At 32.5% G+C, this 21,467-nt stretch overlaps 3 protein-coding genes across 3 annotated transcripts; 1 reads left to right on the top strand and 2 right to left on the bottom strand.

Moving 5' to 3' along the window:
• Positions 1-35: 35 nt before the first annotated feature.
• Positions 36-2,269, top strand: LOC107020468 (epoxide hydrolase A-like). The gene is made up of 4 exons (XM_015220843.2): positions 36-379; positions 891-1,257; positions 1,461-1,702; positions 1,796-2,269. The coding sequence occupies exons 1-4, from the start codon at positions 270-272 to the stop codon at positions 2,040-2,042; spliced, it is 966 nt and encodes a 321-aa protein (XP_015076329.1). The 5' UTR covers positions 36-269; the 3' UTR covers positions 2,043-2,269.
• Positions 2,270-10,140: 7,871 nt separating this feature from the next.
• Positions 10,141-14,861, bottom strand: LOC107020817 (eukaryotic translation initiation factor 2 subunit gamma-like). Its single transcript, XM_015221321.2, has 9 exons — positions 14,752-14,861; positions 13,333-13,477; positions 13,104-13,165; positions 12,462-12,574; positions 12,283-12,385; positions 11,583-11,810; positions 11,287-11,505; positions 10,847-11,107; positions 10,141-10,613 (listed from the first exon to the last, which is right to left on the bottom strand). Exons 2-9 carry the CDS (start codon positions 13,436-13,438, stop codon positions 10,311-10,313), a joined length of 1,395 nt encoding a protein of 464 aa, XP_015076807.1. The 5' UTR covers positions 13,439-13,477; positions 14,752-14,861; the 3' UTR covers positions 10,141-10,310.
• A 1,358-nt stretch (positions 14,862-16,219) lies between these two features.
• On the bottom strand, positions 16,220-18,630 carry LOC107020106 (chaperone protein dnaJ 49-like). The gene is made up of 3 exons (XM_015220428.2): positions 18,523-18,630; positions 16,704-17,922; positions 16,220-16,423 (listed from the first exon to the last, which is right to left on the bottom strand). Exon 2 carries the CDS (start codon positions 17,875-17,877, stop codon positions 17,095-17,097), a length of 783 nt encoding a protein of 260 aa, XP_015075914.1. The 5' UTR covers positions 17,878-17,922; positions 18,523-18,630; the 3' UTR covers positions 16,220-16,423; positions 16,704-17,094.
• Between the last annotated feature and the right edge of the window lie 2,837 nt (positions 18,631-21,467).

The raw sequence follows: 21,467 nt of genomic DNA, 5'->3' as shown, positions 1-21,467 counted from the left end.
ATTCATTTAGACACTCGAATTATAATATATTTCAAATTTAACATCTAAACGAGTATATTACATGATCTCAGTATCTAGTTTACCACATAAAATATGTCATATTTTTTAATTGTATCTTTGTCATAATCGCTTACAAATATACACAGATTTTTTTTCAAAATTTGAATCATGAGTGTTTATAGTGTGTTTTAGGTTATTTGCCTAACACACCTAAGGCTAATAAAATCACACACATAGAAATCACAAGAGTAAGAAAAAGACAAACAAAAATGGAGAAGATAGAGCACAAGATGGTAGCTGTAAATGGCTTAAATATGCATATAGCAGAATTAGGCCAAGGCCCAACAATCCTCTTCATCCATGGCTTCCCTGAGCTCTGGTACTCTTTTGCTTCAATCTTGAAATAATTTTGTAAATTCTAAATTATATTATATTTTATAGTATGTTTTAGTTACTCGAGGATCTGTCAGAAATAATTTCACTAACTAACTATAAGGTAGTGGTAAAGTCTGCATACAGTCTACATTGTTCAGATCCCATCTCGTGGGATTACACTGGGTATAATATTGTTTTTAGTAGGTTTTGGGTGTCGCGGATCAATCAGAAACAACCTCTTCAACTTTTAGGTTAGGGTAAAGTCTGTCTACAGTCTACACTCTTTGGAACCCACTTTGTGTGATTAATTACACTGAGTATGTTGTTGTTTTCGGTTTTTCTCATTCATAGTGAGAAATTGTCTCTGCTTTTGCCTAGAGGACTAAAGTATGAGTTCTTCCACAACATATTTGGAACTACTTGAGTTTTGTTTGGCTGAATCTCGTTAAATCTTTATGTTTGGTTTCTCTTCGTGTTGATTGTGTGCTAGTTAACCCACGATCTTCCCCGAATAGGTACTCATGGCGCCACCAAATGGTCTACTTAGCTGAATGTGGGTACCGTGCTGTGGCGCCTGACTTAAGGGGTTATGGAGATACTACTGGTGCACCCCTTAATGACCCTTCAAAGTTCACTATTTTTCACCTTGTGGGTGATGTTGTAGCATTGCTTGAAGCCATTGCTCCTAACGAAGACAAGGTGTTTGTTGTTGCGCATGATTGGGGCGCGTTTATTGCTTGGCATTTATGCCTTTTTAGGCCAGATAAAGTTAAAGCCTTGGTGAATTTGAGTGTCCATTACCTCCCAAGGAACTCAAATATGAATCCTGTTGAGGGGCTAAAGGCTTTATATGGAGAAGATTATTATATCTGCAGATTTCAGGTTCTCTCTGTTCTTGTCTCCGAATACGTTTAATTTGTGTTTTGATAGGTACTTTACATGTTTTCGCGGGGACTATTCTATACCATTGTCTATGTACTCTATTTGTAGACAAGTCTTACTTGCAAACATGCTATAATACTCGTTGCCTCGTTACACAACAACAACTTTTAATTGGTAATTTTCACTATGATCTTAACCTGCAGGAAGAAGGAGATATTGAAGCTGAATTTGCTCCAATTGGTGCTAAGTCTGTTCTTAAGAAAATGTTGACATACCGCGATCCTGCACCATTTTGTTTTCCTAAAGGCAAAGGCCTTGAAGCTATCGCTGATGCTCCGAGTGACCTTTCAACGTGGCTATCTGAGGAAGAGTTAGATTACTATGCAAACAAGTTTGAGCACACTAGTTTCACTGGTGCACTTAACTATTACCGAGCTTTATCCATGTAAACGTTCCTCTCCTTGTGTCATATCATAAATTTGATTTCATTTGTTCGATACGTGTAAGTTGTATGCTTATATAGTTTTTACAAACGCAGGAACTCGGAACTCACAGCACCATGGACAGGGGCACAAGTTAATGTTCCAACCAAGTTTATAGTCGGGGAATTCGACTTGGTTTACCATATGAGAGGTGCTAAAGAGTACATACACAATGGTGGATTTAAGAAATATGTTCCATTGTTGGAGGGAGTTGTGGTTTTGGAAGGTGCAGCTCACTTTGTCAATCAAGAAAGGCCACATGAGATTAGCAAACACATCTATGACTTCATTCAAAAGTTCTAAAACTTTCTCTAAGCGTACGCAGTATTTTGTGTAAGCAGTGTTCGTTACTTGTCATAATATGATGACTCGTAAAATAAGTTCGAATTTGGAACATTATAATTATATTTAAGTTATTATATATGTGATAATAGCTACATTCACAGTTTTGGATGGTTGTTACCTATTGTACTGCATTTCATTATACTGACTAGTATTATATTGTTAGTTTAAATATAATGGTTTATTTTGATTGCTTTTTAAAATTTTACTGTATCGTATCGTTTTGAGTTCATTATCAGGTAACGACGAAAATGCTCATTTTATGTAACGATCAGTTTGGTGTGATCACATTGTTAATCTTTACTTATTATTTAGTAATTATTTTTCATCTTTTATCATACCTTTTCATAGCAGTTCTACCTTGTAACCTACTATTTCTGTAGGTTTATAATTCAAATTATGAATGTGTGACATTATGTTTATTAGAACAATATAATACGATGTGATACATTATAAATCCATACATAAGTTAAATTTACAATTTACTCATAATTTTAGCTCAACGTTAAAAGCATAGCAACAAACAAAAACATGATATTGAAGTAGAAAAGGATAATAAAATATACACCCTATATACACTATATGTTTCAAACATGGTTTTAGTTGATCCGTAAAAAATTATTGACCATAAAAAAAGAGAAAATGAAATGAAGAAATAAGTGTCACAATAATTATTTATCACCTAACTTTTCCCTTGAGCAGTAAAATGAGGAAAATAAGACTATTAAAAAAAAAGTAAAAAGATAACGGAGAAAAATCTAACTATAAGTGAGATTATATTTAGGGAAAAACGATAAAATAAGAGTAAACAGATAGTAATGTGATAAGTCTAACTACAAGTGAGACTGGCAATTTAAATCGTAATTCCTCCGTTTCATAAAGAATGGTTTAGTTTGACTTGACACGAAGTTTAAGAAAATAAAAAAGACTTTTCATCATCTTGTTCTAAATTAAATTTATGTCAAATGTATAAAATTGTCCTTTAATCTTGTGGTCTGAAACATTGTCACGTGGAAAGTTGTTACCAAAAAAAGAAAAAGATCATTCTTTTTTAAACAGATTAAAAAGGAAATAATGGCATTCTTTTTTAAACGGATAGATTATTAATTTGACTTTGACTGACTTTGACCACCCTCAAATCATTTAATCTACTTTATTCAAAAATATTATTTGTGATTTTTAAAAAATATGATTCAAAAACTTTTAAATTTGGATAAAATCATATTACTAATAACTCTATTTTCATTTTTTTTTAAACAGACTAAAAAGAAAATAAGGTCATTCTTTTTTAAATAGATAGATTATTAATTTGACTTTGACTGACTTTGACCACCTCAATCTGGGCTTGTTTGGCTTTGTGCCCAGCCAGCTCGCATTTCGTAAAAAAAAAAAAAGACGTAACAAGGTAGCCGTAGGGGAACCTGTGGCTGGATTGAATCTTTCGCGATGGAAATGCACTCTTCCCCCAACTTCATTTAATCTACTTTATTCAAAAATATTATTTGTGATTTTTAAAAAATATGATTCAAAAACTTTTAAATTTGGATAAAATCATATTACTAAAAACTCTATTTCCATTTTTTTTAAACAGACTAAAAAGGAAATAATGTCATTCTTTTTAAAACAGATAGATTATTAATTTGACTTTGACTGACCTCAATTCATTTAATCTACTTTATTCAAAAATATTATTTGTCATTTTTAAAAAATATGATTCAAAAACTTTTAAATTTGGATAAAATCATACTACTAATAACTCTATTTCCTTTCTTGCATACTAAACTACATTGATGTGCATGTATAAATACTCCCCCCCCCCCTCTTTTAGTCGTAGAGATATAGGGTTCAAAAAGAAGTACGATTTTCATTGTCCCGAACATGACAACTGAAAAGAAACTTATTTGTGAATTTCTCGAATTTTGTTCATTCTGCAAGAAAAAGCTCTCACCTGAACAAGATATCTACATGTATATGTGAGTATTCTTACGTTACTATTTGTTTCTACTCACTTTTTTTTTCACTATTTGCATATTTAAAAATGTTACTAATGATATATATATATATATATATATATACTTCTTTAATGTATAGGGGTGATCAACCATTTTGTAGCGTAGAATGCAGAAGCAAGCAAATATCATTGGATGAAGAAGAAGTTACAAAGACAGAGAAAAAACTAGCTGATCAAAAATCTTCTTTATCTTAAAGGAAATTCGAAATCATGCTCGACGTAGTATGATTTTTGCAACATTTCGTTTCGACTATTTTGTCAATTTCATTTTTTTTAAATATTAGTATCGCAAGGGGGATGCATGATTTAAGCTTTCTGAGTTTCGATTTAGAATCCTATTATATCATGTTTGATCTACTTAGGTTTGAAGTCTATTGTTCAAAGTTTATAAGATATATATAAAGTATCTTTTTACAAGGAGTCGAATCATATTTTAAAGATTTTATAACAAAGAGGTACAATTTGATAATAGTAGGAGCAATTTTTATTTTTATTTTCATAGTTTAGAAGTCATTATTAAGCTTTGAACTTCAACTAGGTACTGTAACATTTAAACAAGCGTGAGCCAGTAAGCAAGCTTAAGTGATAGTTTGACTATAAGAAAACATGCAAAAATTTATTGTGGATCGTATGTAAAGACTTTATTAATGGCATCGGTTGGTTCTAAGGACAAATATTCACATCTTTTTCATGTATTAACGAGGCCTAAAGCGGGAATGATCAAATTTATCGTTTTACGTGTGCTATAATCCATGAATTTTGGGTGATACATGATCCCAATGATTTTTTGACAAAATCTTATGTGGAAATCTGTTAAGACCTTATTAATGGCATGAGTTTATCGTGGGGATCAAATGTCCGTATTTTCAAGTTCAAATGAGGCCTTGAGCGGGAATGACCAAATTTACCATTTTACATGTGCTATAGTCCATGAATTTTAGGCGATATGTGATCCCGAAGGGTTCTTGGCCGAAATTTATTGTGGGTTTCTGTTCAGACTTTATTAGTGGTGTGAGTGGCTTTCTAGGGAAAAACCTCAGCATTTTCAAGTTCAAATGAGGCCCAAAGTGGAAATGACCAATTTAACATTTTACGTGTGCTATATAATCCATGGATTTTCAATGATCCATGATCCCGATGGGTTTTTGTACGAAATTTTTCATGGAAGCACGTTAAGACCTTATTAGTGGCGTGAGTTGGTCCCGACGGAAAATTTTTTACATTTTCAGTTCAAACGAAGCCCAAAATGGGAATGACCAAATTTTTCGTTTTGCGTGTGTTATATATAATCCATGGTATTTGGATGATACGTGATCCAAATGGATTTTTGGAAGAAAGTGTTTGTGGGCGTCTATTAAAACCTTATTAACGGCGTGAGTTAGTTTCGATGAGAAAACATCCGCATTTTCAAGTTCAAAATAGCTCAAGAGCGGGAATAACCAAATTACCATTTTATGTGTGCTTAGTCCATGGATTTTGGGTGATACGTGATCCCGACAAGTTTTTTGCTGAAAATTATTGAGGGTGTCCGTTTAAAACTTATTGGCGTGAGTCGGTCTCGAGGGAAAAACGTCTGTCTTTTCAAGTTCAAACAAGGCTACAGAGGGAATGACTAATTTATCGTTTTACTTGTGCTATAGTCCATGGATTTTGGTGATACGTGATCCTTATTAGTTTTGGGCGAAACTTTTTGTATGTGTCTGTTAGAACTTATTAATAGCATGAGTTGGTCTTGAGGGAAAAACATCTGCATTGTCAAATTCAAACTAGGCTGAGAGGTGGAATGACCAAATTTATCGTTTTACGCGTGCTAGTCCATGAATTTTGGGTGATCGGTGATCCTGCTGGGTTTTCGGTAGATAATTTTTTAGGACGTCCGTTAAGAACTTATTGATGGTGTGAGTTGGTCCCGAGGGAAAAACATTTGAATTTTCAAGTTCAAACGAGGTCGGAGCGGGAATGATCAAATTTACCATTTTACGTGTGCTATAGTCTATAGATTTAGGGTGATACGTGATCCCAATTGGTTTTTGGCTGAATTTTTTTGCGGTGTTTGTTAAGACCTTATTAATGGCGTGAGTGGTCTCTAGGGGCAAACGTCTGCATTTTCAAGTTCAAATGAGGCCCTGAGAAGGAACAACAAAATTTATCATTTTTCATGTGTTATAGTCCATGAATTTTGAGTGATACACGATCTCAACGATTTTTGGCTTAATTTTATTGTGGTTGTATGTTAAGAACATATTAATAGTATGAAATGGTCCCGAGGGGCAAATGTCTACATTTTCAAGTTCAAACGAGGCCCTCAGCGGGAATGACCAAATTACCATTTTACGTGTATTGTAGTCCATGGAGTTTAGGTGATACACGATCCCAATGTGTTTTAGGCCGAATTTTTTTGTGGTAATCCGTCAAGACCTTATTAATGGCATGATTTTATCTTGAGGGGCAAACGTCTGCATTTTTCATGTATAAACGAGGCCCAAAGCAGGATTGACTAAATTTATTATTTTATGTGTGCTATAGTCCATGGATTTCGGGTGATACATGATCTCGATGGATTTATGGCCACATTTTTTGTGGGCGTTAGACTTTATTAATTGCATGAGTTGTTTCCAAGGGAAAAATATTCGCATTTTTAGTTTCAAACAAGGCCAAAGCAGGAATGACCAAATTAACCATTTTATGTGTGCTATAGTCTATGGATTTTTTTTGGTGATACATGATCTCGATAAGTTTTTAGTCGAAATTCTTAGTGGACGTCCACTAAGACCTTATAAATGGTGTGAGTTGGTCCTAATGGAAAAAAAATTCACATTTTCAAGTTAAAATGAGGCCTGGAACGGGAATGACCAAATTTACCATTTTACATGTGTTACAGTCCATGAATTTTGGGTGATACGTAATCCTACGAGTTTTTAGCCGAATTTTTTTGTGGGCATCCGTTAAGACCATATTAATGGCGTGAGTTGGTCTCGAGGGGAAAATATCCGAATTTTAAAGTTCAAAAAAGACAAGAGTTGAATGACCAAATTTATCATTTTACGTGTGATATAGTCCATGAATTTTGGATGATACATAATCTCGATGAATTTATGGCCAAATTATTTTTTGGGCATTCCGTTATGACCTTATTAATGGCATGAGTTGGTTCCCAGGTGAAAAAATTCGCATTTTCAATTTTGAACGAGTCCCGGGGCAGGAATGACGAAATTTGTCATTTTATGTGTGCAACAGTCTATGGACTTAGTGTAATACGTGATCCCAATGGATTTTCCCCGAAATTCTTAGTGGGAGTCTATTACGACCTCATTAATATCGTGAGTTGGTCACAAGGGGCAAACATTTGCATTTTTCGGTTCAAATGAGGCCCAAATCGAGAATATACAAATTTACCATTTTACGTATACTATTGTCCATGAAATTCGGGTGATACATGATCTGAATGAGTTTTTGACCGAGCTATTTCTTTGTGGGCATCCATTAAGACCTTGTTAATGGCGTGAGTTGATTCCAAGGGGTAAATATTCACATTTTAAAGGTCAAACAAGATCCAGAGTGGGAATGACCAAATTTATCTTTTTACTTGTACTATAGTCATGGATTTTTCCGTGTTATGTATCACGTTGTTACCTTAATATTTTCTTCTTAATTTATCTTTACTTATTATTTAATAATTATCTTTCATCTTTTACCCTTCCTTTTCATAGTAGTTCTACCTTGAAACCTACTATTTTTGTAGGTTTATTATTCAAATTATGAATGTGTGATATTATGACGTAGAACTATACAATTTATCCAAAAATTGTATTCATTAAAACAATACAATATGATACAATAATATGTGATACATTACAATGCAAAACATTATAAAACAATACATAACAACCATCCAAACAAAGCGTTAGTAGGGAACATTGATAGAAATTATATTTACGATTTACTCATAATTTTAGCTCGACGATAAAAGCATAGCAAGAAACAAAATCATTATATTTAAGTAGAAAAGGATAGTAAAATATACACCCTATATACACTATTATATGTTTCAAATCATGCTTTAGTTGATCCATGAAAAATTTTCGACCATAACAAAAAAGTTAAAAATGAAGAAACAAGTGTCACAATAATTATTTATCACCTAACTTTTCCCCTGAGCAGTAAAATGAGGCAAATAAGACTAAAAAAGGAGTAAAAGATGACAGAGAGACCAGATTCGCGATTTAAATTTTATGAGTTTGACTTTGACTGACTTTGACCGCCTCAATTCATTTGACTTTTACTTTATTCAAAAGTATCATTTGTGATTTTAATAAAATCTGATTCAAAACTATTAAATTTGGATAAAAATCATACTACTAATAACTTTATTTCCTTTCTTACATACTAAACTACATTGATGTGTCTGTATAAATACTCCCTCCTTTTAGGCATAAAGATATTCAAAAATCATGAGCAAGAAAGGACTAAGTGTAGTACTTGAAGGCGGCGAGGGTTCAAAAAGAAGTACGACTTCCTTTGTTCAGAACATGACAACTAAAAAGAAACCAATTTATGAGTTTCTCGAATTTTGTTCATTCTGCAAGAAAAAACTCTCGCCTATACAAAACATCTACATGTATATGTGAGTATTCTTTTGTTATTTTTTGTCTCACTCTTTTTCTTCACCGTTTGCATATTTAATAGTGTAATTTTTTCTTATGATAGAATTTAAATCGAAGGTTAAATATACTTAATCAAAATTAATTCAATTGAGGACTAAAAATGTTACTAATGATATATATATATATATATACTTCTTTAATGGATAGGGGTGATCAACCATTTTGTAGCATGGAATGCAGAAGCAAGCAAATATATTTGGATGAAGAAGAAGCTACAAACACAAAGAAGAAACAGGCTGATCAGAAATCTGCTTCATCTACGAAGAATTCGAAATCATGTTTTAGTTCAATGTTCTTTTAGTATTATGTTTGCAACATTTTGGTTCGATTATTTTGTCCATTTCGTTTTTTATATATATTAGTATCGTAAGGGGATTCATGATTTGAGCTTTCTGAGTTTAGATTTAGAATATCATTATATCATGTTTAATTTACTTTAGTTTTGAAGTCTATTATTCAGACTCTTTTAGATATATAAAGTTTATCTTTTTTCCGTGGAGTAGAATCATATTTTAAATATTTTATAACGAAGAGGTACAATTTGATCACAATAGGAGTAATTTTTTTTCTATCTTCCAAGGGCAAGTCATTGTTGTGATCTATTTTGATACACACATTTTGTTGTGTCATTGTATTGTATTGAATTTATCTCATAGTTCTAAAATCATTATTAATACTAAAGTAAAGAGTCAAATAAGTGTGAGCCAATAATCAAGCTCGCTTTAATAACTTAAGTGATAGTTTGATTATATCAAAACATGCAAAAATAATAGATTTGTGTAAACAACTCGGACTTGTGTCCTGATCACATGACCATAACTCATACTGATGCGACGATACTTACATCCTTTGTGTAGGAAGTTTTTCTAAAATTTGATATTAAAAAAAGTCTAATGTATAAAGCGTTTTAAAAGTCTAATGTATAAAGCGTTTAGCATTAGCAGAGTTCAATGAAGGGCCATGCTCTTTGTGACCTATAAATCACAACCTCAAGCCACGGAAATAATCACTAATACTTGCATTATGACAATAACTCTGATACGAAGATACTTGCATCCCTTTGAAAGGAAGTTCTTCTAAAATTTGATATAAAAAATAGTCCAATGCATAAAGCATTTTGCGTTAGCAGGATTCAACGAAGGGCCATATGCCTCAAAGTTATCTCTTGTGACCGACCTATATATCACGAGTTCAAGTCATGAAAACAATAAAAACAATCACTAATACTTGCATTATGTTACAACCATAACAATTGTACATTCATTGATTCAATTGGTTATTTCAGGATTTCAGTTACTTATTTTTCACACTTGAAAATTCCTTTGTGAATAATCAGCAATTTTTCAACTCAATAATTCTAAATGCAATATCAGAGAGAGAGAGAGAGACTAGTTGTGTAACTTTTTAATAACCAGCTAAACTAATGAATTACAAGTTACAATCCACTTGGACAAAGAAATAAACAAATAAAATGTAAGGATATAGAGTATCCAGAATTTCAAATTCCCTTTGAATAGTTTTTCCTGTTGTTGAGTGACTAATTGTGTGATTTGCTCATAAGGGGGAAGATGGAACATCAAGAGTAATACCAGCTTGGATTTCACCCCAACCAATAAGACGCCAGTGCTTCTCGATCCTCCGGCTAAGAGCAATTTTCTCCCCTTTGCTGGTACATACAGGGGATGTCAGTTGCAGTTTTGCGAAAACATTCTTGATAGCGACAACACGAGCCCCTGTTGACATAGACCCTATATTTAACATGAGGATTTCTCCCTTTGCCAACTTTGAGACTCTACCCTGCCTCTCTGAGTCCTTTGTCCTCACACCCAAGAGACGTCGTAGCAAAAAGAAATTCACCTGTGTTATAAAAGGGTATTGAAGTAAAGAAAGGATACATAAGAGCACTCTAAGAGGACCCTCAGTTGGAGGGAAGATAAAAACGAGCCTATTTGATAACACAGTCATAAAAATCAAAAGAGACAGTAGTTCGAAACTTAGACAAGCAAAGGTAATTGATTTTAAAATCAGTTCTTTAAGAAGAGACGATAAAGTCTAAAATGTCTTTGATGTGTACAAGGAAGTCATTTTACCTCTAGTTCCACGTAAACTTCAGGAAGTGACCCGACCTCCCCAAGAACCTGTCCCACCAATCGATCAGCACGTGTCAATGTTGGATCCATAGTTGTTCCAACTCCAATGAGGCCTCCAGGCACGGCAAATTGTAGTTCATTTTGCTCGGCAAACAATGATACTATTCTTGAATATATTGGAGTACATTTGATGTTGCCACTCTCATCTTTCACAACAATTCCAGGACGAATCTCAATAAGTTGATTAACCTTCAGTACACCCTGCGCAAAGAATATAATTAATATTATCTAGAACATCTTCCAATGAGATCTTCATTTCTTCACGTCTACACTCTAATAGGCCTAAGGCACTACTTGATTACTTGGTCAAACTAAAAGCCTAACGTTAAAGAAGCAATGAGTTGCATCATATCATTGATTGCAGAAATAGAGAAAGATACCTTCAAAATACTGCCACCAGCAACACCCCCTCTGATATCATCAACTTCAAAACCAGGTTTATTTACATCAAATGACCGGATAACAATCATATTTGGTGGTGAGATGAAATTCCTCTCAGGAATGGGAATTTTTTTCACAATATATTCACAGACGACATCAATGTTGTACTTCAATTGTGCAGATATTGGTACAACTGGGGCACCATCTGCAACAGTTCCCTGGAAAAGAATTTGAAATATGGTTGTATAACACATCCTGTGAGAGGCAAATGAATATATACCAGTATTCCGCTTACCTGAATAAATTTCTGAATTGCCTCATGCTGGTTGATAGCAACATTTTCCTGAACCAGATCAACCTTATTTTGAAGAATTATTATATGTTGGAGACGCATAATTTCTACAGCAGCTAAATGTTCAGAAGTTTGAGGCTGGGGACAGCTCTCATTGGCAGCAATTAGAAGTAAGGCGCCATCCATAATTGCGGCTCCATTAAGCATAGTAGCCATGAGAATATCATGACCCTGAAGTAAAAGATGTCATATAAAACATTGATACGTCAGGAAATTAAATACTCAAGTACAATGATATTGTTGCAAAATGAGCCTAAACAACTGCATAAGGCTAGATGCGGGAAAAATGTCTATGCCTGAATTGTTATATCATTAATGCCATTCTTAACGTCCTAGACTTCTTTAAAATCGTAGAGAAAGCTAATAGGGACTGCAAGTTAAATAAGAACAGCAAAGCTTATATGTAATATTGAATATTCATTACAAAAGAAAAACAGTAATAATTCACAGTAAGATATATTCTTTGATACTATTCTCTTGCTTGAATTCCAAGGCCACAATCTTTAAAATTTTCTCTTGTATGGATGTATGTCATTCATGTTCAGTAAGAAGAAAAAAGGTTTATCGGTATAGTAAAAAAAGAATGCACAAGTAAAATTTTTAAGTAATACATACTGTAGAAAGTGGCATGTGTGGAACTTACCGGGCAATCAACAAAAGACACATGCCTCAGCAATTTCATTTTGCAGTTCTCAAAACCAGGGACGTCACACATGGGATTGTCTTCTTTTGCACTTCCATAAGCCCTGGAAAGGACTGATGTTACAACACAACCTACCAGATGAAGTACAAGAATGATTCTTTCTCAAATCAAGGACTCACTTGTAACATGCAGGTCTAGGACAGCGCTCTTCTTCACATTTGTATATCTTAGCATTTGCATATCCAAGCTTAATTGTAATATTACGCTCTAGCTCATTTTTAAAACGAACAGTCTGCAAAAATAAGGGAGCATAATTATTTGCAGTCTGACTACTTTCACCAGACACAGTAAAATAAGTAAGACTAAACAAAGTTCAGATAAAATAAGGACTTACAAATCAACATCTAAGAAATATTAATGGGGCCACGATGGATAAGACAAATTAATTCTCCAAATACCAGCTGTGTCATGTTGCAATAGAGGCTAATGTAATAGTAGCTTTGATTCATAACCACCATATAAAATAGGAGGGCGTGGAATCACTTTATTTGTTAATTATAACAAAAAGAAAAGGACAAAACTCAGAAATGCTTTCTAGTTGCTGAAGTAAATAGCAAATACCCTTAGATACCAAAAGATCAACAGAACGAATAGTTGTTCTTACAAATACATATGTAAATAAGTATCTATATTTATAGTTTACGGTTGTAACTCGAGAGAAACAGTTAAATAGAGGACTGTCGAATCGCAAAAGCTTTATTAACTAGTGGAACAAATTAAACTCCACTGATAAAGACCCAGAATTTTAAACACTGGCATACCTGCACACCAGATATAGCTTTTACAACTGTTGACTTCCCATGAGCCACATGGCCAATAGTACCTAGAATATGAAATTACATTTCAGTAATTCAGTGTGCGTAATTGAAGTGTATAAACAGCTAGCCTGGAGAGAGAATGGAACGAAAAAAGAAGAGGTATATTCCATGTACGAGATAACGTGAGCACTTGTCGAATGTAGTAACCAATAATTCTTAATTACTAGTTTACCAATGTTTATTGTTGCCTGACGAGCAATAACTTCAGGCGAAAGAGGATGTAGCTTCGTCACATCCAATTTGCTTAGATCCTGCTCCATCAATCCTTTCCGAGACATTTTGGCTGATGTTCAATACTTCAAAAGCAAGTTTCAACTCTGAATTTCGGAACAAAGACAAATGAGTTCATCTTCAAAGCCATCAAGTTGAGCAACACATCAGCAGACTCAAAGCATAGGGCTACAGCCAATACAGCTTAATCGCCGAAGTTATTTCGTTAATCAGAGAATATTCAGAACGACTCATTATTTACTTTGTTTTATTGTCAATTCCATACCAAGGAGATGGAATATTGCTGATCAAAGACCAATCTCCACCCGCTCACGCTTGGTGACAGAGGGATTCACCAGATAATTCTAACACCCTAGCATCTAGAATTGACATCAATTATTTGTTTTTTAATAATTGCACCAGTATCACCAATTGACACTATCAGGCTAAATACATTTTATTTTACAATGGTAGTATCCAGGTTAGCTTGCATGCACTTCTCGACTACTCCACTGAGTACCTGCTACAACTCAACCCACCAGCAGTAACTATACACTGAGAATCAAGTGGATGGAAGAATTTGCATGGAGTTTTCTAGGATAGGACTAGAATCATGTTAGTCGACTTTAAAGCCAATAAACCATAATAGTCCAGGTTTCATAAATATCCTAAATTTGATAGGTTATACATCGCAGTGGCATATAAAGACATTCTTTCTTTAATTATAACCTTAGTGTCCGGATCAGCTTTCACGCACCTCGATTAAATCCAACAGACCTTCCACCTCCCACCACCACCAAGTATCAGATAACTCTGTCCACAAAGGCTATGACAGATGGGAAGAAATCACGTAATATTTCTGTCCCTATTGAGATTCTAAAAAAGAAGTTGCTAAATTTCTTTTTCTTTATTTTGATAAAGACCAGCTTACGTGCACCTCAATTAACTCCACACTGTTTTTCTTTATTTTGATAACAACCAGCTTACGTGCACCTCAATTAACTCCACACGATACATATCACATATCACTTAGTGTATTGTCTCTAACAGGACTAATACCCGACACCGTATAGTGCTCAACCCACTTCATTGACCACAAGGCCGAGCAAGTAACTAAATTTCTACCAAAACACTTCACACATTAAAAAAAAAGTAGTACACACCTTTAATAACTGTAAGCATCAATATGCACATTTTTTTTTTAAAATTCAGTACTATACTATATTATTCAGGGAATGAGGCTTTATTTTAAGAAATGGAAGCAAACACAGCAACATGTTAATCCAATAACTAAAATCAGCATTTTATCACAAAAAATCATTCAAAATACGAAATATGTAGAGAGAGAAAGCATGTGAGAGAAAAAGCTAGCAAAACATACAAATCAGCCGCCGGAGAAGTAGAACGACGAGGAGTTGGCAGCGGCAGCGGCAGCAGAGAGGGTTTGAGAAGAATTAACGAACAAAGCAGTTAGAATTTGGGCTTTAACTATGGGCCAATAGGCCCACTCAAGTGAGTAATGGGCCGGTTCTGGGCCACAACCCACGGACCGATTGGTGGATTAAGTGGGTCAACCCGGTCCATGGTAACACGTGTCTTCCTAATAATACAGTTTATCGCTTAATTGTGATTAATTAATAATCTGTTGTGAGTTTTAAAAGTAATTGTCTGATTTGTGACTTTTTAAGTTCAAAATGAAATTAATTGTTTTATTTTTATTAGCAATTGTTCTCGAAGATTATAAAAATACCTTAATGTCGTATATTTAATAAAGAGATTATATCTTAAGACATAAATAACAATAAAATAGTCAAAAATTTCTCCTAATAAATTTGAGGCGAAAGAAGTACTACTTAATCATGATTACTTTTATTAATTTGTTGTATATACTTCAATTACATACAACTAATAAATTTCATGAGCATTAATATCAGATAATTTTGTTTACTAAGATTTGACGGATAAAAATTATTTTGAAATGCTATTACTCCAAACTCTTTTGAGGCCAATTGATACGTAATTCGAAATTCAGTGAATAAAGGATCTTCTTTTTACCTTTTTTCACTTAAAAGACTGAATTTTTAATAGTAAAAATTTCATTGCGATGTGCACATAAATCAAACATCACGTCATTCTTACAACTGATTAATTCTTAGGAAGAGACTCAACTGAATCTACTTTGTTAAAAAAAGGGAAACTTACATAAATATACTATAATAAAAAAATATTTACCATTTATAGCAATAATATTTTTACCTCACTTGATCACTTTTAATTCATTTATAATACAAGTTTAATACATATTACAAAGAACAATATATTATTCACATATAATACAAATTTTAATGATGAATAATACATTTATCACACATTTTAATACACTTATAATACAATGTGACAATTTTTTACCAAACAAACATGATATATTTCAAAAAACAATTATAATTCATATATATTGCATACATAATTCACTTTTAATACATATTACAGATTTAACAAAGCATTGCTATAAATGGTAATAAACAAAAAGTATCGCTAAAATCAGTAATTATTTTTTAAAATGTATTAATTTATGTAATTTTTCCTTAAAAAAGGATAAGGAAAAATTACATAAATTAATACATTTTAAAAAATAATTACTGATTTTAGCGATACTTTTTGTTTATTACCATTTATAGCAATGCTTTGTTAAATCTGTAATATGTATTAAAATTGTATTATAAATGAATTAAAAGCGATCAAGTGAAAAAAAATATTGTTGCTATAAATGGTAAATATTTTATTATTATAGCACATTTATGTAAGTTTCCCAATTATACGGTATATCAAGGTAAAATGAAATATATTCATAGATATATATTGTTAAATTCCTCTTATTTTTTTCTCTCGGATAATCGTATTGTTCAGATCAATTTACACTTACTTTTACTTAAATTTACAAAATACATGCTACACCTCTCACCAACACAGGTGCCAGACGGGGCTTTATCACTTAAAATATTTGAGAAGTGTTCAATTACCACCTGAAAGTTCCATGCATCTAGACAATAGACCTGCAAGAGCATGCCTTGATCTTCAATACAATGTTAAAAAGGCCATATACATGTATATGCTACTCGAACTCTTCAGAAATGTCATTGGGTGCATGTCGGATAGTCCAAAAGTAGTTCGTTTTTGAAGAATATATGACATGAATGAGGCAATATTTTTGAAAAATCCGAACAACATAGCATAATACGGAGAAAGAAGATTGAATATATTGCTTCTAATCTAACATAGACATAAATCACTAGTTCAATACATATGCAGATATTCAGAAAGAACTTAACTAACCTCAAGCTACTTCAAAATCTCGAATGTTGGCACAGTTAGTCGTTAAATGTTTCTTGTTCCATTGTTTCAACCTCTTTCAGGAAAGGGCCTTACACACTGCGACACTGGCTGATTCTGATCCTGATTCTGATCCTGATCCCGTCAACAGGATCAAAGGAATGTCCTTTTTGCCTATGAACATTTACACGAAGAAAGGATCCTCGTACTTAGGGTAAGAAGGCTAAGCCTGACAATACTAGCACGAATAAAGATATATCAACGAAGCAATTCCATTCCAATGGAAGTCGTGACTCGTGTTCATATCCAGTAACATGGTCTTCGATATAAGGAATATCAAGTCAATAGTTCTAATCAAATTCAGGCGCAATAACAAAAATTCTTCCTCTCTTAGTCAGTCTCCAAAGTAAGGACGATATACAAGTAGAACAATAAACAAAAACATCACCAATTGAAGGAAAAGTACTAATTTACGCGCAACAGGACCTAATTCCACTACTCTCAGCTCAGCACCAGCAGTTCTCGTCCTGTAAACATAAGTACTTCTCCTAAACACATCATCATCATGACCGAAAAATGACTTGAAAATCTCATTGGGATCAAACTCATCACCAGAACTATACTCGTGCCTCGTTCTTCTTCTCCTCGTGCCACTAACATTACACTCCTGACTATACACGAATTCTTCAGCATAACCTATCTCATCATACTCTCTCCTTGAACCAACATCACTCAAACACTTAAACGCCTTTGCTACTTTCTTAAACACGTCTTCAGAACCTGGATACTTGTTTTTATCAGGGTGAACTTTCAACGAAATTTTTCGATATGCTCTTCTAATTTCATCAAATGAACAACTTGACTCCAAACCAAGAATATCATAATAGTCCTTCTTACTCTTAATTCTTCTAATCATCTCTACATGTTCCTCTCTACAATTCATCACATCCCCTGTCTCATTTTTCACACTAGCAACGTCGTTTTTAACCTCGTTAAATGCACCACGAGTCGATGAATCAAGATTTTCACAAGCAGTAAGAAGATCATCCAATGATAAATTTTTATTAAGACGATGCGCGATTCCAATAAATTTTAGGGCTCTCTGTTTATTGCCTGATGAAATTGCATCTTTAGCTATACTAATGCATCTTAAAGCCTCATCTTTGTTACTATCCATTGTAACATTTAGCTCATCAACTTCAATCCTATTCAATTACAAGCCCTGAAATCGAAATCAAGCTCGAATCAGTCAGTGGCCGAGCCAGTATTTTGAAAAAATTCATCAAATTCATGCGACAAATCGATATTAATCCATAACGTTATTAATAATAATGCTTTCAATGCTAAAAACCTTAAAGGTTGATCTCATAAAGTTTAAATTCTGAATCCGCTTGTATAACCAATTACACATCAAGGATATTATGATGATTCAATTTTTACTACCACATTCACATTTTTTTTTCCTGGACTACGATTATGAGCAATAGCCCCCTGAATTTCGATTTAAAAAGACGTAGACGAATCCAAAATTTATAATTACTATAATTTTTTTCTTCATATATATACATAATTTGAGACAAAAATTGTAGATTCGATCGAACGATATCGTTCAAAGATATTTTGTTTGGGCAATTCATAATCACGTGATAAATATATAAATTTTAAAAAAAAAGTTTATGAATTAATCAACAATGAAATGATTGCACAAATATGTAATTGAAGTTTTATGGAATTGTTATCAAACAAATTTATTCATTGATGTTTTTAAAAGAGAAAAATTAAAAAAAGGATATTAAAATTAATAGAAAAAAGTATTTTTCACCTTCAATGGAAATTGAAGCCTGATGAGCAATGGACGAGAGAGAGAAGATGTTGCTTGAAAAAAACAAAATTGATTTCTGAGAATGCAAATGTTTTTTACTTTGTATTAGGCACGAGTCCCAACTAAATTTGAATTCGTGCTGAAAGATGAGTTAAAAAATTAAAATTGCTACGTAATAAAGATGATTTTATATTAAGGCCCAAATCATAATTTTGCTAGTGTAAATAAGTTTTTTTGTGACTCAATTTATATAGTTTTCTTTTACTTAAATTTTTATTGAATGTTGGACTTTTATAGGTGGAATTTAGAGAGGGTACAATATTACGCATATCTTATATTTATTATCTAGAGGTATAGAGACTTTTTTCGAAAACTCTTAATAAGTAAATGACAGTGAAATAAAAGAAAGAGCAATGCTATTGAAAAAAATTTAACAATAATTTTCTTATCGAATAAAAGAAAAATATGTTAAGACTCATATATAAATGAATGGATGTGCATAATGAAACTTTGTTATCGAGAGCGTCTTAATATATTTGATGACCTAATTTTTAATTTATTTCATAGAATCCATGCAAAAATGAAATATAAAAGAACATATTTTTTTATCTATATATGGATAATAATTCAAACATGACAAAGTTAAATTGAAGTACTTCTAGTTGCCAAAGTGAGCTCCAAACATGATAACATATTGTTACGGGCTTGCACGTATAGATTGAGTGATTCATGATTTACAGAATCCAAAATAACGTTAAAACCTGACATGCACAAAGATTCTTCGATCAATCATCTCAAAAGCAATTTACATGTATAACGTGATGATTCATGATTACAGAATCTAAAACAACGTTTAGACCTGACATACACGAAGATCCTTCGATCAATCATCTCAAAAGCAATTGGAGGAGGAGGGACATGCAATTGTTGTCTCCCCTCTATTTTCAATAACAAAGTAATCAAATTAATATATGGTTCATGAAATAGATTAAATAAACTTCTAAAAGTATGTGTTGTGGGTTTTTGAATTAGAAAAAAGAAAAGAGAAAGAATAGTTAAAAGAACATATTTTTTCATCTATGGATTAATCAAACATGACAAAGCTAATAGCTGGCTAATTTAGAAAAGTTGAATTAAAATTGGAAAGTAGAATAAAAATCCATCAAGCATTGCAAGATTTTTTCACGAAAACAGAATAACATAAGCGAATAACTTAAATTGAGGATTCTACAAATCTCAGAGTCTAAAAAACATAATTCAAATTCAACAACTCGAAAATAAAAATAGCTAGAACAATCACATCGAAATGTCACGTTTGATAGGTATTTTGCACCAATGTTTTGTCATCAATGAGTCTTGCTTGAAGATGCACGACAAGTAATACATTGGCAAGCTGGCTGTGAACACCCATCACTAACTGAAGAGCTTGTGGTTGCCAAAGTAAGCTCCAAACATGGGAACGCGTTGTTATGATTCACAGGATTCAAACCAACGTTTAGACCTGCCACAGAAATCCTCTGATCAATCATCTCGGGAGCAGGTGGAGGAGGAGGGACATGCAGTTGTTGTCTCCTATTTTCAATAACAAAATACTCAAAAGTTAATATATGGTTCGTGAAATATAATTCTAAAAGTATATGCTAAAGTATTTAATCAATTAGAAAACTATATTTTATTCAACAAAAGTTATATAAACACACTAAAATTATTCTTGAACAAATATTATTTCAAAATCTTAATTAGTATAATCAATTAGGGAAAAAAAGGGTAAGATTAATTACCTCATATAGCTAGCACCCCCATTTTGTGCATTGTTCGTTGCATGAAGAGGGTTCATATCCTAAATTTCAAATAAAATTTTGATTTTTAAAATTTATAAACAATGTAAATACAAAATTAAAAGATCAAAATCAATAAATATAAGAAAAATGTAACCCTAAAATTGAAGGTTGACACTCATTGACCTGCACGTGATATTCAAACTAAAAGTTATATTAGTATGATAATAATCTATCTCTATCTAATTTTTATGTTAAATTAATTTACTTTACTATGATTAGATAATAAATAAGTTAAATATACGATAATTACATGGTGTTCATTGTTTTGATCCACTTCGCTGTTCTGTTTATCTTCATCTTCATCTTCGTCCTCGTCACTACTCTCTCCATCTTCAGAGTTTGCAACTTTCATCCAAAGTCCGTCTTCTTCGACAACTTCGCAAATGGGGCATTTCATTAGCCCCATAAAATTGAACTCAACCGCAATACAATCTGTATAATAGGAAAAAAAATTGAAAATAAATCAATGACAGTATAAAAATTCAGAATTAATTTATTTCTAATTTAAAAAGGAAAATAAGATTTATACAATTAGATTATTAGATCTTAATATATGTGTCAAACAAATGGAATCAATCATGTCTAGTTAGCTACTAATCGATTTATATAGAAAAAAAATTCTAGTAAATATATGTCAATTTATACCAAGGTTTTATCTAAAAGATCAAAGAAAATAATCTCGCTAACTATATTAGTTATCATTCACTTCAAATGAGTTTAAGAAAAAAAAAAAGTAAAAGTCCAACTTAATCAATTAAAAGATCCAAACAAAAAATAATTAAAAAAGCCATATAGATCAAATAAATAACTTTTGTGTTGAGTAACGAAAGATCTACTAATCGATTTATCAGATGTTTACATAGAAAAAAAATTCTTATAAAAATATATGAATGAATGAATATTCACCAGCATGGAAATAATGTCCACAGATAAGTTTGGTGATGGATCGTCTACCATCATCAACAATCTTGTGTTCACAAACAGTGCAAAGAGGGGCACTGTTTAAATCATTGGGGAAACTTATATTTGCCATACCTATTGAAAAAACTAAGACAAAAATTAATTAATAATAAAAAAAGAGAAGTGAAGAGTGAAGTGAAAAAA

This window comes from Solanum pennellii, chromosome 5, assembly GCF_001406875.1.
Source record: "Solanum pennellii chromosome 5, SPENNV200".
Classification (NCBI taxonomy): Eukaryota; Viridiplantae; Streptophyta; class Magnoliopsida; order Solanales; family Solanaceae; genus Solanum; species Solanum pennellii.
The sequence above is the reverse complement of the archived record's forward strand: the minus strand, read 5'-3'. Positions and strand labels throughout refer to the sequence as shown.